This window comes from Quercus lobata, chromosome 8 (assembly GCF_001633185.2).
Source record: "Quercus lobata isolate SW786 chromosome 8, ValleyOak3.0 Primary Assembly, whole genome shotgun sequence".
Taxonomy (NCBI): Eukaryota; Viridiplantae; Streptophyta; class Magnoliopsida; order Fagales; family Fagaceae; genus Quercus; species Quercus lobata.
Window position 1 is genome coordinate 16,720,296 of NC_044911.1, and position 16,931 is coordinate 16,737,226.

At 35.6% G+C, this 16,931-nt stretch overlaps 1 protein-coding gene across 4 annotated transcripts; it reads right to left on the reverse strand.

Annotated features, from left to right (window-relative positions):
* Positions 1–90: 90 nt before the first annotated feature.
* LOC115957665 (beta-amyrin synthase-like) lies at positions 91–11,803 on the reverse strand. Of its 4 annotated transcripts, none has more exons than XM_031075968.1 (18): positions 11,582–11,803; positions 11,056–11,277; positions 5,394–5,579; positions 5,150–5,239; positions 4,798–4,995; positions 4,536–4,620; positions 4,148–4,314; positions 3,649–3,840; positions 3,444–3,557; positions 3,232–3,351; positions 3,003–3,125; positions 2,815–2,913; positions 1,816–1,872; positions 1,507–1,697; positions 1,172–1,349; positions 871–951; positions 701–784; positions 91–542 (listed from the first exon to the last, which is right to left on the reverse strand). In XM_031075968.1, exons 2-18 carry the CDS (start codon positions 11,254–11,256, stop codon positions 420–422), a joined length of 2,289 nt encoding a protein of 762 aa, XP_030931828.1. In that variant the 5' UTR covers positions 11,257–11,277; positions 11,582–11,803; the 3' UTR covers positions 91–419. The 4 variants fall into 4 exon arrangements, 3 of the variants coding, with proteins under 3 accessions (XP_030931828.1, XP_030931829.1, XP_030931830.1); XM_031075969.1 differs by having other exon boundaries at positions 11,056–11,356; positions 11,582–11,724; XM_031075970.1 differs by lacking the exon at positions 1,816–1,872 and having other exon boundaries at positions 11,582–11,724.
* Between the last annotated feature and the right edge of the window lie 5,128 nt (positions 11,804–16,931).

Below are 16,931 nucleotides of genomic sequence, written 5' to 3' on the forward strand. Positions count from 1 at the left end.
AAAGTGGAATATATATATATATATATATATATATAATCACATATATCATAAAGTTGGAAGTACAATTTTAGAATTCAAACCAAATCAATATTCATAATTGCAGTCTAATTTTATTCTATTTTTCTAATTAATTTTTAAAATTTTTGTGTCGAGTGACTTCCACTCATAATGCTTAGTGTGGAAACCGAGATGAATATTTCATCATCACAATTATTGAATGGTTCTGTGTGTAAGTGCGGGTTACAAGCTAGTACAATATAATATTGTAGGCCTTACTCCCACTTTATTTAGGTGGCCATTATAAACTTCTATGCAGACATTATTAGTTATAGAAGAAATATAATGTACTGGTGGATAAGACAGAAAACTAAATGGTACATAATTGTAAAAGAATTAAGAACATCCTATGCCACTCTGAGTTACATAGTTTTGGATGGCAATGGGACAAGCTTGCGGTATTCGCCAAGAGCCCACAATGGGAAAACATTTCTATATGCTGAGTAGTGCAACATGCAGTTTTTCATGTAGACTCCTGTGGTTTCCTGCCACAACAAAGTAATTAATGATTAATTACAAATTATTGGAAGTAAAATTATTAGTCAAGGGAAAAAACAACGTTCCATAATGGAAGAATGATATCTATGTCTTGTCAATTTTCATATTTCTATTTGTTATTTGAAGTTATGTTAAACAAAGACACCTGTTGAGGAAAATCGCCATTTTCCAATTGGTAATTGATTATCAACTTTGCTGCGCGATGAAGAGGTGTCGGGTCTCTTTCAGCCTATTACAAGTAAAATTTTATTCTTAAAATTATTCAAGAAAAGCATACAATAACACGATATATATGTTTTTAAACCATAAACTAACCTGTTTGGCATGAATAAGACCCATCATTGCCCATGCAGTTTGTACCAAATTTGATCGATTTCCATCAACTGGTATATATATCTATGACCAAGCATAGAGAATTTGTTATTTTAATTTTGATGGAAGAATCTATACAACATCTACAAAATCTCATTTAAAACAAGAATAGATATAAATTTCTTTAAATTGAATCGTTGATCTACAAAAGCTTCATTGAACGAAATTGATGTAAAGAAAGATATTAAATATGAAAAGATAAAGAATTTAGAGGCTTAAAGAAAAATCCATGGTTAAACACTACCTTTTTTGGGCATGAAAGATGACTCTCCGACCAGCCACCATCATCTTTTTGTGTTCTGAGTAAAAAATCAACAGCTTTACGTATAGCAGAACAATTGTTGTAGGTCTTGCCCACCGTAGCTAATGCTCCAAGGGCAAACCATGTACCATACATAAAACAAATTCCCCAATTTCCATACCTACGACAAAGCCTCATCTTGTAATTTATTTGTATTGCATCTATATATGAAACTATGATAACAATAATAGTAAACAAATGTTTCAAATTCATCATGTAATTAATCTAATCATATTAACAATAACAATGATATCTAGTAAACTAGTACATGAACATACCAAGAACCATCGGGCATTTGTATGTTTAAAATGTATCCAACTGCTTTTTGAATGGAATTCTCAATCTCCATTTTCCTGTGCTCAGGGTGCAACTTCTTAAACAAAAGTAAAGCTTGGATTGCTGATGCAGTGCACTCAACATACTCATGCTCAACGACAATACTTTCGAAGAATTCCGTGGGATTAAACAACTAGAAGGGAAAAAAATTAATAAATTTTCCACTGATATATGATAATTAAGAGTGAATATATCTGCATAAATATTCAAATGAACATTTCAACGACACTTCAATATGTTAAGATACTAACTTCCAACCAATCTTGAGCTCCTGCGGGCTCCCAAGCAGAGAAACCTCCATTCTTACTCTGCGTTATTGACATGAGAGTAACGATTTAATATGGAAAGAAACAAGCCGCCCGAAAAAGGAAAAAAAAAATAAATAAAAACATTAACAAAGTTGCTTCGGAGTTAGTTCAAAAGATGACAAGGGTTTATATATATACTAGTCTCTAAGCACGCACGTTGCACGTGGTCAGAAGCTCTTCTATTTTTTCAGATAAAAATTAATAATTATAATTTTGAAATATATATTTTTATTTTCCAAACAAATAAAAAGGAAAACTTTAGAGATAAACAATAATTTCTTATTGAATGTGAAGGTAAAAAAATCCTAAGTTTTAGGAGTTTTTTTTAATTTTTTTATTTAATTCAAAATTAAATTTGTTATTTGATATTTATGACTATTTTTCTAAATAAAGTTACCCTTCATTAATGAAAGTATATTTGAACCACACAAAAGTCTAATTGAAAGAGATGAATCTTTTTATATATATATATATATACACATAGCAATAATAAATACTGAAATTTGTGTACAATTTTGGATTTTTGAGAAGAATATTCTTAGATAACAAATCTCTCTAGATTTGAACAAGTAATTTTCAGCATTTTTAGATCCACCTATAACAACGGTAGCTTGTATTACCTATTCATGCATACACGTGTAAAATAAGCAAACATAAAAATACATCACTATGTTAGACTAATGATTAGATGATTAGTTCACCAATTCGTAATTATTTAAACTTTTAGGACAATTGATAATTTATAATGATATCATAGCAATTAATCTATAACTCGTGTTAATCTAAAAAGTTAAAAGCTTTGGTTGATACTTATTAAATCTAGGTCAATTCATGAGGGAAATGTGTTAACAATAATGGTTAAATCAATTAAATTCTCTTCCTAAGGGCATATGTTTTTGCTACAAGTGGTAATTTATCATGCTTGGGAAAGTTAATCCTCACTTGTAAATAAAGTAGGATATTTACGGCATCAAACAAGCACTCAGGCTCCATTTTCTCACCAACAACTTCAGGTGACATCATTGAAAAAAGCAAGCAGCACTGTGAAGTATAGGAGAATTTGGTCACTCGATGATTATGGACAACGAAAAACAGTAGAATTTGAGAAAGTATCAAACAGAGTTATTTACCTTCAAACATTCTGCAGTGCAATCAGAAACTTGTATTCCTTGATCTTGATCAGAGAAAGTCCATGATCCTTTAGAAATGTGACGAAGCATTTTTCTGAAGTCTCCAAAAGGATTGTCCCTAACCTTTACTTTGTTTAAGGGGAACACAATAACTCCAAGTGAAATTTTGACAATGACTTTCCTAAGTAGAAAATGTTGACTTTTATGATTTAAGAATAGAAAGTCAAACCTGGGATTTTTTTATGAAGTCATGCCCTCTAGCCAATACTGGTCCAATTTCATTAGTGAGATCACTAGCTAGAAGAGCTTGAATACCCAAACCCGTATCCCATGATTGACTACCAAAAGTCTACACACAAATTGCATAAATCAAAGTCAGCAATTCATGCAAATGGATAGGTGTAAAGTTCTACAATTGTTTTGCATAACATGTGTACTAACATGCGCCTTGATTCCATCTTCAGCAACCCATATGAATTCTTTCACCCTAGCAAGATGCTTCTTAAAAGAATCTCCATTTGGATCTTCAACCCAACAAGCAAGCGTACACAACGCCTGTTCAATGCAAATGGCATTAGGAGCAATATTATATAGCCTAGATTAACCACGTCTATGGCTTTTCTAGAGCACTGTAGAATCACATTACCTTTTCCACAACCCCAGCGGTAATGTATCTACTGGCTTCATCTCCATAGTGAATAAGCTTCATTGTTACTTGAAGAGCTTTTTTTCTGACCAATTGATTTAAAGGCCAACGAGTGAGGAGAGGCTCAGTTAATATGTATAGGCTATCCCAAAGTAGATCTTGTATCCAAGGATGCGGATAGTGGATATCCTCCTGTAGTAATTGATTTCAACAATCAATGTATCGAAAGATGTATTTAAAAGACTATATGGTATATGTCATTCCAAAATTACCAACCATGAAGGTTGTTGGAATATTGACGTGTGAGTGACATAGTTATAAGCTAAATATTAAAGTTATACAATTGATATTAATGACAGGAATGAATGGTTAATATGACAAAATTGGGTCCAAACTTGCAAGCTTCAACTTTTGAGTCATGTTATGTCTTTATATGTTATATTAACCCTTCAATTGGTGTCTTCTTATGGTGTTATCTCCTTATCAAAGGTAAACTCACCTTTGCACATTGATGACGTGCTTTGGTCCAATTAACTTCACTGTAAGGTTGAATGTAAAGTTCCTCCCTTAATTGAAGAATAAGAGGTGTGATTGGCCCAACAAACCTTTTCCCATATAAGTACGAAAAAGGCAAGTACACCACCCGACAATAGATCCACATTTTGGCTGCATTTTAGGCACCACAAAATAGATAATTTATAATTAGAATTTGGTGCATTAAAAAGAATGTTAAACCTCTGTATTGACAAAGGCATCAAACAAATGTACTAACTCTATTTCAGCATTGACTTAATTGAATTTAGAAAAGTTTGACATGCGATAATGATTTAAAATACACAAGAACTCTAAGAACTTTTAATGAAGAAGTAAGCATATATTGTATAAACCTGGATGCATGGGAAGAAATGAAGGAAGAAGCCAAAATTCCGGAGGCATTGGGTTGGTTCCAGCCCATTCAAACACACCTAGTATCTACAGTTTACAGGATATTGTATACTGGTGTTAATTATCAACAAAAAGTCATCATGCACGGTGAATACTTGAAACCAAAATGTGAAACAAATATGATTATATTTTAATTTAAAATATAAATTATTTTGAGTATTTAACTCTGATTTGATGTTAATCTCCACAAATAAATAGTCATACCGAAAGCCAGGACTTTCCCCAAGAAGATATGTGTGTTGCACCACCACGATCAAGGATCCATTTTCTTGCTCTTGTACAAGCATTGTCCTGACCACCATCAGGTCCTTCCCCAAGTATTCGCATGCAGATGTAGCTGAGAACTGTGCAAAACATGATGCTGTGGCCTCCTATGTAAAATCCCCATCCACCATCTTCATTCTAAAATGTGATAAAGTTATAGCATAAATATTATACATGATGTTTGAAGTTTAAACTAAAAACAAGAAAAATAAAATAAAATAAAAGTGACAAATTTTGCAAAATCTCTATTCTTATTATTCAATTAATATTTTAAACTTTCAAGAATATATACCTGATGATTGTATATGTAACGAAGAATTTCTTTTTTATACTCAGCTGGGAAGACAGTATTAAGATGTCCTGTAATGTAAAAACATAATACCTGCAGTTTTTGGGTCAAATACAAGAAAAATAGTAGTTATATCGAGCTGAAAGCCAAAATAGTTCACTGGCAAGGATGTTATCTGTGAACAATTTCATTGTTCACAGTCACTTATTAATATTGAAAAATTAATAATGATAATGATGCAACTCACAAGAGGAGGAAGAAAAAACAAGGGGCCAGCATTTTCTGCTGGCCAATGGCCATGACAAGACTGCAAGGCCGCATAGAAATGGACAGCCCTCCTTAATGCACTTGTGGCCTTTTCATGTGTGATTTTCTCTCCATCCTCAATCTTAACTGGGGGAATTGCTTGTTTGAAGTTTTTCTCCCTCAAAAACTACAATCATTTCAATAATTCCTACGTCATTAGCAAAAAAAAAAAAAATTCCTAAGGCATTGGAGCTTAAAAATACATATATGTGAACGTTAGCATCACCTATGAATACCATAGAATTTCATTTCATAAAATAAACAACCAAAACAACATTTATAAATTTGGGAACTATATTATACTAGAATTTTAGTGTGATGAACATTGATCAATAATATCTATTAACTAATCCAAGTGGCTAACAGAAGATACTGAGAGTTGTGCACACTTTTTCTTTTTCTTTTTTACTTTTATTTATTTATTTTATTTTGGTGTAAATACAATCCAAAGATAGTTGTTACTTGTTAGAATTGAGAATCAATTTTCTATATATATGCAAGCATAAGTGTATTGTACAAGTAAAAAGTTGTACAAGTACATTGGACCTAGAGTCCATTGGGCTTGTACCATAAGTAAAGATAAGAAACCTTAAGTTTGGAAATTAACTAGATCACGAAAGCATCCTATGGGATGGGATCTAGTCTGGAAACTAGAGATCCTGCAAGCTGATCTTGACAAGTGAGAAAATTTAGCTGAAATACCATGTTAAAATTGATAATCAAAATTTAGTTATAAGAGTATTTTACAAGTAATATGTATGTAGTTTAAGTAGAGTTCACTGCGCCTATAACCCGTTGGGCTTCTACACCACCAAAAACAAATCTCAAATCCAATTAACCATTTGAATTCGATCTTCTATTTCTAGTGTTTGGTTGTTAAAAATTTTTCTTTATCATTTTAGGTTCTTTTAAAATTTTTTAAGTATAATTATACTTTAACTAAAATAAACAGATAAGCAAAATGCACATGTACTAATTATACATATATATTCCCATGCAATGCAAAGATAATGTCGGTTGTATGGTTATTGGTTAAAGAGTGATTCTAGCGATATAATAAATTTTACTATATAGTTTTACAAACGGTCATATCTATTTTTTAAATTTTAAAAAAATTATTTATTATATTATTGAGGCAATATCTATCGCATTCATTATTATTTCATCTGTTTGCAGACTTTTTGAAATAAAATTCATAATAGAACTTGATGTAACATAGGCCAAGGTTACAAAATCAAGTGAACCACGTTAGTTACTAACTAACCATCAACAAAGGTATGAATAATAAATTAAAAAAAAAAAGATATATTACTAAGGGGTAATTACACTCCCCTACTTTGATGTTTGGAGAAATGACGCATCATCCCAAACTTCAAGGGACAAAACATTCCCCTTGCCCACCCCCCGACATCCGATTGATCAAACTTTGTTAAATTAATATTAAAACTATTGTGTACTAACTTACCATTTGCTTAAGGATAAGTTTCAAAAATTATTTTATTTCATAACTAAAGTTCATAATTAAAAAAAAAAAAAAAATTATGCAGAGATTTTGCATTGTAAGTGTAAGGACACGATTCGTGACAAATCGTAGCGGTGTTGCGCTCGCACGTAAAAAGGCCCAAACAATATCATTTGTAGAACGTGGGTTTGAAAGGCTAAGCCTTGGTCACTAGGCGGTGGGTTTTGTTTTCTTCACCCCTGGAGTCTTTCTCCTGGAGGGGGGCTGGGAGGCTCTGGTTTTTGGCCATTTTTCCCAGCCTCCCTCTCTAGATCACTTACTTTTCCTTTTATACTAGCCTGCGTTCACTGTCCTTCGTCCACGTGTTGGGTTAGTTTTTCCAAGACTGATACTTGTCCCATCAGCCCATATCCAAAGTCGTTGGGGGTAGTTGTAAAAGCCAAAGAATGCGGTTCTGTCAGGTGCAGAGTATTGAATGGCAGTAAGAGCAGCTTTCCCTTGATATTTTATATTTTTATTTCAAGCTTAGTCCTATACCGTTTTTGTCCCTCTTTCCGGTGGGACTTTGGGTTCTGCCGAGGACTGAACTGTCCTCGGCTGTATCCCAAGGCTATCTTGTGCTTTATTTTATCGGGTTTGGGCCATAACCCTCCTCGGCTTGGACCTTTTGGATTCCCCATGGGTAGATGGGCCTGGCCCATAAATTACTTGGGCCCCACAATAGCCCCTCAAAACCCTGCTGTCCAACCTCTTGGTTGGAAAATGGGGGTTTTGGTAATGCCGAGCCTTTATTATGGCTCATTTAATTCGGCCTTTCATTAATGCTGGTGATTTTCCATCTATCCAGGAAATGTACTGATCTACGAGGCATTTTTTGATTTTACTCCTGATGCGTTCTCGCCGTTTGATTATCCAAAACGCGCTTTTAATGACTTCTATTTACGAGACTCATTTACATTCGACGGTTCGTCTGATGAGGTGGGGAAGTGGAACGGATACATCTTTGTTTTCAGATTCTTTTGGAAACCTGAATGAATTTAATACCTTCCGTTTTGTCCTTCCTATAAGAAAACAAGTAGGAGGCTATCGCTTTCGTACAGAGACCCTTTTGTCCTTCTGAGATCTGAAACCCTTAGCCTCCCTTAGCCTTTACTTAACCCAATAGTTATACACCAAATCATAATACGTTCACCATAACAACGAGTAATGAAGGAACCATACCCCTCCCCAAAGCATCATGTTCTAATAAAGTTCGAAATGGCTCAGTCAGGGCAAGGATGGCGGAGACTCAAGATTTGTCTCATCTTCCTTTCAGCCAAAATCCGAAACAGGGACTCGTCACGTCAAACTTTCGGCGTGACTGAGTCAAGAACACCCATTATCAGTACCAACTGCTCTCTTATGAGCATACCTAACATAGCACCAGTGTGTTAGGAGTCAGGACCGAGGCAGGGACTAAATGCCCCTGCTTCTTCCTCTCTTCGTTCACTGGCGCCTCCTTTTCCCTCTCTTTCTTCTTCTTTCCACCACCAGATCCATCCTGGTGCTTTTCCTTCTCCCTCTTTTGCTCCTTTTTCTTTCTTTTCATCTCTTCCCTCTTCTTCTCCTCCTTCTTTTCATTCATTTCCTCCATCTTCTTCATTCATCTCCTCCATCTTCTTCTGAAGAAGGTCCTTCTCTCGATATGGGCGCTACTGAGGCGGAGTTTGGAAGGATTTTGGAGACGAGTTTAAAAAGAGATCTGGCTGTTTACTTAATGTATTGCTTTGCTTTTTTTATTTTTTTTTTTATGGTTTTGGCAATCTATCTTTTGTATAGGCTTGTTTAAGCCCCTCTTTGTACGTTGTAATACATCTTTATATTAATAAAAATTGTTATCACTTTACTTGACATGTTCTATCTCTATATTTTTCGAAATAATAACGCAATGCAAAGACATACAATCGTGTGAACTCTTTTTATTTTTAAACCGTGACCGACGTCTAGGACCAAAGTCCCAGTTAAATAAAAAGATCTTGCTCTGTGTTCATAAAAATAATCCGGCTTAATAATACAGAATCGAATGAATGATACTTAGGGCCGAAACTCCCATTAGGCAGGAAAAGAAAAGACATTATGATGAGCTTACTGAGTCGGCCTGGCACAATATCGCCGACCTTAGAGCACAATATTTGGGGACCCTAATCCTTTATGAAGGAGAAGGGCGTTATTTATGAATTTGCAAGTGCTGTCCAGCACAATAACATAGCATTTGAATCAATGACACTTAGGGCCAAAAACACTTGCTAAGGAAAAAATATCACCATAATTTTAATAGAGTTGTTCGGCACAACAATGCCGACCTGTGAAAAACGATACTTACCCCAAAATTAGCCGAGATGATAGTCGAATGCCCGATGCGGTGTAGGAAGTGACCATCCGAGGGCATTTCACCCGCAAAATGAATAGCCCCCCTAGGCTACTGAATAATGGGGCGTTTCACCATCTTCTTAACACTCCTATTGGTATTGACCTTTTACAGTACTTGAGCCAACCTTACAAAACTCAATCTTTTTCTCATCCAAGTAGTTGGTTTCTCCATAGGCTTGAGTCTGAGGACCATGCAATGCCTTGGTTCTGTCCAAAACCTAGTTTTCCTTATCCAAGTAGTTGGTTTCCCCATAGGCTTGAGTCCGAGGACCATGCAATGCCTTGGTTCTGTCCAAAACCTAGTTTTCCTCATCCAAGTAGTTGGTTTCCCCATAGGCTTGAGTCCGAGGACCATGCAATGCCTTGGTTCTGTCCAAAACTCAGTTTTCCTCATCCAAGTAGTTGGTTTCCCCATAGGCTTGAGTCCGAGGACCATACAATGCCTTGGTTTTGTCCAAAACTCAGTTTTCTCATCCAAGTAGTTGGTTTCCCCATAGGCTTGAGTCCGAGGACCATGCAATGCCTTGATTCTGTCCAAAACCTAGTTTTTGGCGTGGGACCTTGGCTTTAGGGGAGTTAGCTCCTCAGCCAAGCCCCTAGAGCTATCTAAGCGATTGACGCTAGCAAACGTAGCCCCTAGTCAAGAATCATAGCCCCTAGCGGAACTTTACACTAGAACTCTATAACCAACGGTTAGAAACGGCAACAGAACTCTCTCAACCTACCGCCTATGCCAACACACAAGCCTTTCCCACAGACGGCGCCAATTGTAAGGACACGATTCGTGACGAACCGTAGCGGTGTTGGGTTCGCACGTAAAAAGGCCCAAACAATATCATTTGTAGAGCGTGGGTTTGAAAGGCTAGGCCTTGGTCACCAGGCGGTGGGTTTTGTTTTCTTCACCCCTGAGTCTTTCTCCTGGAGGGGGGCTGGGAGGCTCTGGTTTTTGGCCATTTTTCCCAGCCTCCCTCTCTAGATCACTTACTTTTCCTTTTATACTAGCCTGCGTTCACTGTCCTTCGTCCACGTGTTGGGTTAGTCTTTCCAAGATTAATACTTGTCCCATCAGCCCATACCCAAAGTCGTTGGGGGTGGTTGTAAAAGCCAAAGAATGCGGCTCTGTCAGGTGCAGAGTATTGAATGGCAGTAAGGGCAGCTTTCCCTTGATATTTTAGATTTTTATTTCAAGCTTAGTTCTATACCGTTTTTGTCCCTCTTTCCGGTGGGACTTTGGGTTCTGCCGAGGACTGAACTGTCCTCGACTGTATCCCAAGGCTATCTTGTGCTTTATTTTATCGGGCTTGGGCCATAACCCTCCTCGGCTTGGACCTTTTGGATTTCCCACGGGTAGATGGGCCTGGCCCATAAATTACTTGGGCCCCACAGTAAGTATTTTGGTGCTTGAAAAATTTTGCATTTTATTCTAAATTGATTAGCTCAACTCAATATGTAGAGATTCTGAATTTTGATTGGTTAGCTCAACTCAATATAACTCATATTCTTTTTCATTAAAAAAATAGACTTTTAACAAACTTTCTAACCTCTCTTTGTTCGAATTTCTTTCAATTTAAATAAAATAAAAAGAAAAGTACTCCATGAGTTTAATGATACATAAATCCTTAAGTCTGTAGTTCGATAATTAATTCTAATAATTTACTGGTCAAATAATTTCAAAATAAATAAAATACCTATGCATGGTATACATGAAATAAAAATATAAAGTTAAAGGTACCTGCATTCGCCAGAGAAGATCACCGCAAGCCGGGAATTGACGTCGATTTTTGTGGAAATTTTGACGAGCCTCTTCAACCTCAGCTCGCTCTTCTGGTGTGCCAGCCTCCGGGTCAAACTCCCATGTTTGTCTTCCCGCAAAGTTATTTGTACTAAAAAGATAAGGGTCATTTTTGCCCTCTCCTATCTTCAGCTTCCACATTCTTCCTTAGTTAATTTGAATCTGCATGTGCAAAGCTCTATTATAGTGATGATAATGACACCACTCTCTTCTCTTCTCTTTTGCTTGTAACTATTAGAGTCTGTGATAGTAAATAATCATGTATATATATAGATACAATGAACATCATTTCAGCAAAGAAGATTAGAGTCTGTGATAGACAAACAACATACGAAAAAGATCTAGAAATTGACCATTTAGATGATGTATACCAGAAAACACTTATGTGATCCCATATATTTCACTGTAAACATGTTAGAATATGAGAGAGAGAGAGAGAGAGAGAGAGAGAGAGAGAGAGAGCTACCTTTATGAAATATATGGTACTCAAAACCTGTAGTACTGTTGTGTTAAGAACTTCCTACCAATATAGAGTTGGCTATGGAGAGGAACAAATGGAGATATGTGGGTTTGCAAGGCCTTAAACTTGAGAATAATTTTTGATCTTCAACAGGCTGAAACTCGCCTAATATAGAAAAATCTACACTATGTATTATAGAGTGCCCTAGTGACGAAGGTTTATTACTCTATATTCGAGACTGTAACCTATAACCAACGCTTGAGTGAGCACTTGTCCACAAGCATTGATTCCTCAGAAAGTACCATGGTCCACGACTGAACCGTACCCCTTAGCCTTTGAGAGAGAGAGAGAGAGAGAGATGGGATACCTAGCTAATTGCTTGTGGGATGCAAATTTTTATAAAGAAATTACAATAACTTTTGTTAAGGACTTCCCACCAAAGTTAGAATATGGCTACGAAGTGAACATAAATGAAAGGTATGGGTAGTTTTGTGATTTTCAATAGGCTCAACAATCTAATACAAAAGATACACCTACTTTGAGTTAAACAATATATATGTTTTCAGGAGGCATATGTTGGGACCTACTTAACGTAATAGCAAAAGTGACAAACATGAACAAATTTAAGAACATTAGTATTTTTAACAACAAATCTAGTCTCAGATTTTGGTTTTTGTCTCAACAAAGAACAATTTGGTATAATATAACCAACAACATCACAAAGGTGACAAATAGGCACAAAAACAGATTTTTATGCACTATTGCCGAATATGTCTCTCTTTGTTTTTGTTTTGTTTTTGTTTTTTTTTTTTGTTTTTTGTTTTTTTTTTCCAAAAACTGCACTATCCTCTGTCTCTCACTCTCTAGGACTTTACATAGTGAGCATTTGGGGAGTGCTTATTCTTGCGTTTTCAGTTCCACCTTTTTCCATTTTTTTTTTCTGCACGTGAACAGTAACCTCACATGGGTTCACTGTTCATGTACTGTTTACGCATTAAAAATATTAAAAATAGGTCCCACGATACTATTCACACATTTTAAAATTATTTTGTTACAGTACTTTCAGTTTTCAGTTTCAGCAACAATAAGCTCAATCCAAATGGACCCATAGTATGTTATAATTGTTAGGTGCCCACATCTCACAAAACACCACACGCCCAACCCTTGACCCTCTTTTATTTCTTGAGCTTTTTCTTTCTTAACCTAGGACATTTTTTTTTTTTTTTGAATTTCTTAACCTAGGAGTTTGGACACCCACAAAACAGCTCACACATCTTCATAAATGTAGCCGACTTTGTACATAATCTCTATTATTATTATGCACAGGCGGCTCTACTTGTATGTGAGGGTGGTCTTCACACATCTTCATAAATGTAGCCGCCTTTGTACATAATCTCTATTATTATTATGCACGGGCGGCTCTACTTATAAGTGAGGGTGGTCCTAGACCACCCTTACTTGTCAAAAAAAAAAAAATTATATAAAAAATTATTTTAAATTAATATATTCTGGGACTACCTGACTTGAAAATATTGTATATATATACTTTAAAAGTATATATTATTTACAAAATTAACCTATTTTGACCATCCTAATATAAATGTTGAACACTTTTACTTAAGACTCATAAGAATTTGAGTTCAATAAATATAAGAGTAATGCAACATCTACAACATTTTCACAATAAATTTTATATGGTAAACTATTACTAATTCTAATTCGAGTTCAATATTGACATGTTTTGCCCACCAATAACAGGCTAACAACTTATTGCATAGGATTTGTTATGAAATTATTGTTGTCATTTTATTATTCTCATATCAGCATTTTCAATTTGCACTTTATCTTTTATTAGTTTTCTTTTTTCTTTTCTTATTCCCTTTGTTAATACAAAAAATTGTAATATTTTATGTATTTGCATGTTTCTTTTTTTTTTAGTGACGTTGATATTTTCAAATTCTCTTTTTATTAAATTTTGTATAATTTAAGTTTTTTAGTGACCACCCTAAGCAAATTCCTAAAACCGCCATTGTTAATATGTACAAAAGTCGGCTGGAGATAAAAGAAAAGATTTCAGAAATAAAAGAGACGCCATTCAGCCATTTGGGTAAAGTTACCATTAGGGGCCTAGCCAACTACATCATTTAATGAGGTCTTTTATCAATTTCTTTACGCACCAATTGACAACTATAGGTGCGTTTTGCGTTGATGGGCTAAGGCCCGTTTTGCTGTGGGTCGGAGAGTTGGACCTGCCCACTATTCTTGTAGGACCTTGCTAAAGGGCCATTTTTTGCACAAACCCAACATCCAAAATAAAAACAACAAGCACTAACAAATACATGTGTATTAGTCCACAAATATCAGTACACATTTATAAATTTAAGAGCAAATATCTTTTAGAGGAAGGTTAGTTAGGGAAGCAATTAGCATAACCAATGCAACAGAATGCAAAATGATACAGTAGAATGTAAAATGATGAGTTTTTCCGCAAGAAGTGAACTAAAGAGAATTTAAACCCCAACTTGGACAACCTTGCTATTGGGCTAAGCCATTAACACTCCGTTTGTTTCAATGTAAAATATTTTACATGTAAAACATTTTACTGTAAAATATTTTACAGAAAACATTTCAAGTGTTTGGAATAACAAAACAAATGCAAATGCAAACCATCACCGACCACCCCCAAATGAGCAAAAGCCACCACCAACCACCTCCACCACTAAATGAGCATAAACCATTAAACCACACCCAAAAAACCAAATCTAGAAGAGAGAAAAAAGACAACCACCACCATCACAACATCCCAGCCACCACCTAAAAATCTGACCATTAAACCATAAATCTGATCATAAACCACCAGCAATCCACAATATATGAGTATTAAACCATTTTTTCTTTATAATTTTCCTCCTCCACACGTTTTTCTCTCCAAAGGTGCAGTCATTGATGGGCCACACAATAAGAGTATATCTCAAAAAGAGAGCATTATATGCCATGTGTCTAACATTCAATTACTTAAGCAAAAGGTCCTCTAATGGTAGTCATGCTCCACTCATTTTTAGTCCTAATACAATCAAAAAGTCCTCTTGAAAGGTCTCCTATTAAATCTCTCTCTCTCTCTCTCTCTCTCTCTCTCTCTCTCTCTCTCTCTCTCTCTCTCTCTCTCTCTCTGTGTGTGTGTGTGTGTGTTCTTTAGATCTAAACAAACACACACAAAAAATCCAATCTCTTGTAGATCTCTATCATTGTCACAAAGTTTTCACATCAACCATAGTTACCATATGAAGTTTAACTTCAAGTCATAGCATCAGTAGATGAAGTTTAGCATCAATGGCCAAATTTTTCTCTCAAGCATGGTGAAGGAACTGCGTTCTGTGTGAAGTTCAGTACCAGTACGAATGTCTTCCCTGGAGTTGAGCATGAGTGATGAGGAGTTAGTGATGGGCGGTGTCGTGGGAGCCTAGAGCTGGCTCGTGGTGCCGATTAGAACTTGCTGGCAATAAGATAGAGGGATCAAAGGTGGCTGGGTAACCTGGATTATGGAGATAAATCTGAGAGGGAGAGAGAGTGTGAGTGGGAGAAAGCGTGAATGTTATTGGGCAAGACAAGAGAGAGAGAGAACAAATGTAAAATATTTTACCAAAATTTCAAGTGTAAAATATTTGGGCGTAGCTTACGTCTAGTGATCCAGTGCACTGGACGTGTTGCGATTGTGACACATGTCCAAAAATGGACACGTGTAACTATCGGTGTGGCTCCAGTGCATTGGAGCACTAGACATAAGCCGCACCCAAAATATTTTACACAAATTTGCTTAGGTTGATTTGGTTGACTGAAAATATTTTACTTTTGACCAAATATTTTATTGCAAAACAAATATTGTAAAATGTGAAAATATTTTCCTAAAAATATTTTACATCGAAACAAATGGAGAGTAAATAACCTTATTTACCAAGGGTTAAAAGATTTACATGTACAATCCTTGATAAATAAGGTTATTTAAGGGTCTCTTGACCCACAAAATAAGATTTTCTTAAAGAAAAAAAAAAAACCACAATCATGCACAAAAACCACATACTACAACCAAATATATCAAAAATCCAATATATACAACCAAATACATCAAAATTTCAATGTACGATAACCAAATACAAATATAGAAGATAAATCCATTTAGCTAAAGAACTAAATTAACAATTTTCTAAGCCACAATTCACCACCCTTATTATAAACGCATGATATTGCCCCAAGTGCATAGGTTTGAACAGTCACATCATGGTCTAAAGTAAAATTAGAAAGGAGAGGTTCTAAACCATTTGCTTCCATGACTAGTTGTTGACTACGGGGATTAGTTTGGACAATGGTTGTTACAACTTCTGCAGCCTTTGTATGAATATTTGAGTGGGAGTTTTTTAGGTGACCAAGGAGAGGAACCAAACCACCAATTGATGAAGATCTATAGCATATGCATTAACAACCAAAACATGAGGCATACTCTTGACACAACTAAAAACAAAGGATAGGAAAAGTGTGCACAACAAGTATATACAAATAACTAGTTACACAAAAAACTAACCCTTCAAATTCTCTTTAACTCAACTAAATCAGTAGTAAGACTGTAAGACAAAGGAACGAGGGGACTTAAAAAAAAAAAAAAAAAAAAAAAATCTAGCTGATTTTTCAGGTGTATTCTCTGGGGTTTTTATTATTATTATTATTATTAGAAAAATAGCTAATTAACCTAAAATAGAAGGAAACCCAAAAAAAAACCTTTATTATAAGGCATCAGTGACTTACTTAGAGCCTGAGTAGCAGTTAATTTCTTACAATAATCCTCGTGTTCAATAGCCTCTTCACAAAGTCAATTGCATCAGGAGACAAAGATGGCAAAGGGGCTTTAGCGAGAAGGGAGAACCGATAAGTAGGGAAGAGAACCCAAGGGGAATTTCCTAATCGAATATCGAGGGAGAGTTTACATCCTCTATATCCAATTAGCAGCTGATTCACCGATCGGAGGATTAGTTGCTCAGTATCTTACCCTCCTCTTTCCCTCTTGGGGGTATTCGGAGAGGTAGGGCCCTTATCCCATTCCTAAAGTAAGGAATGGCGAGCTGGCATTCTGAGTGGCTTGAAAAGCAGAAATGTGCTTCAAGGAGTCTAGCTTTCCTCCTTGATTCCGCCTTCAGAGAGTTAAGTTAAGGGAACCAAGATTACCTTGATCGCGCTACAAAAAAGAAGGTATTCTGTAACTCAAAAATCGGGCGCGAAACAACTTGCAAAAACAGCTATTGCACCGACATATACTCATTGAGTCACATAGTTGCTCCATTCCTGCCTCCTCCCTTAAGGTACTCAC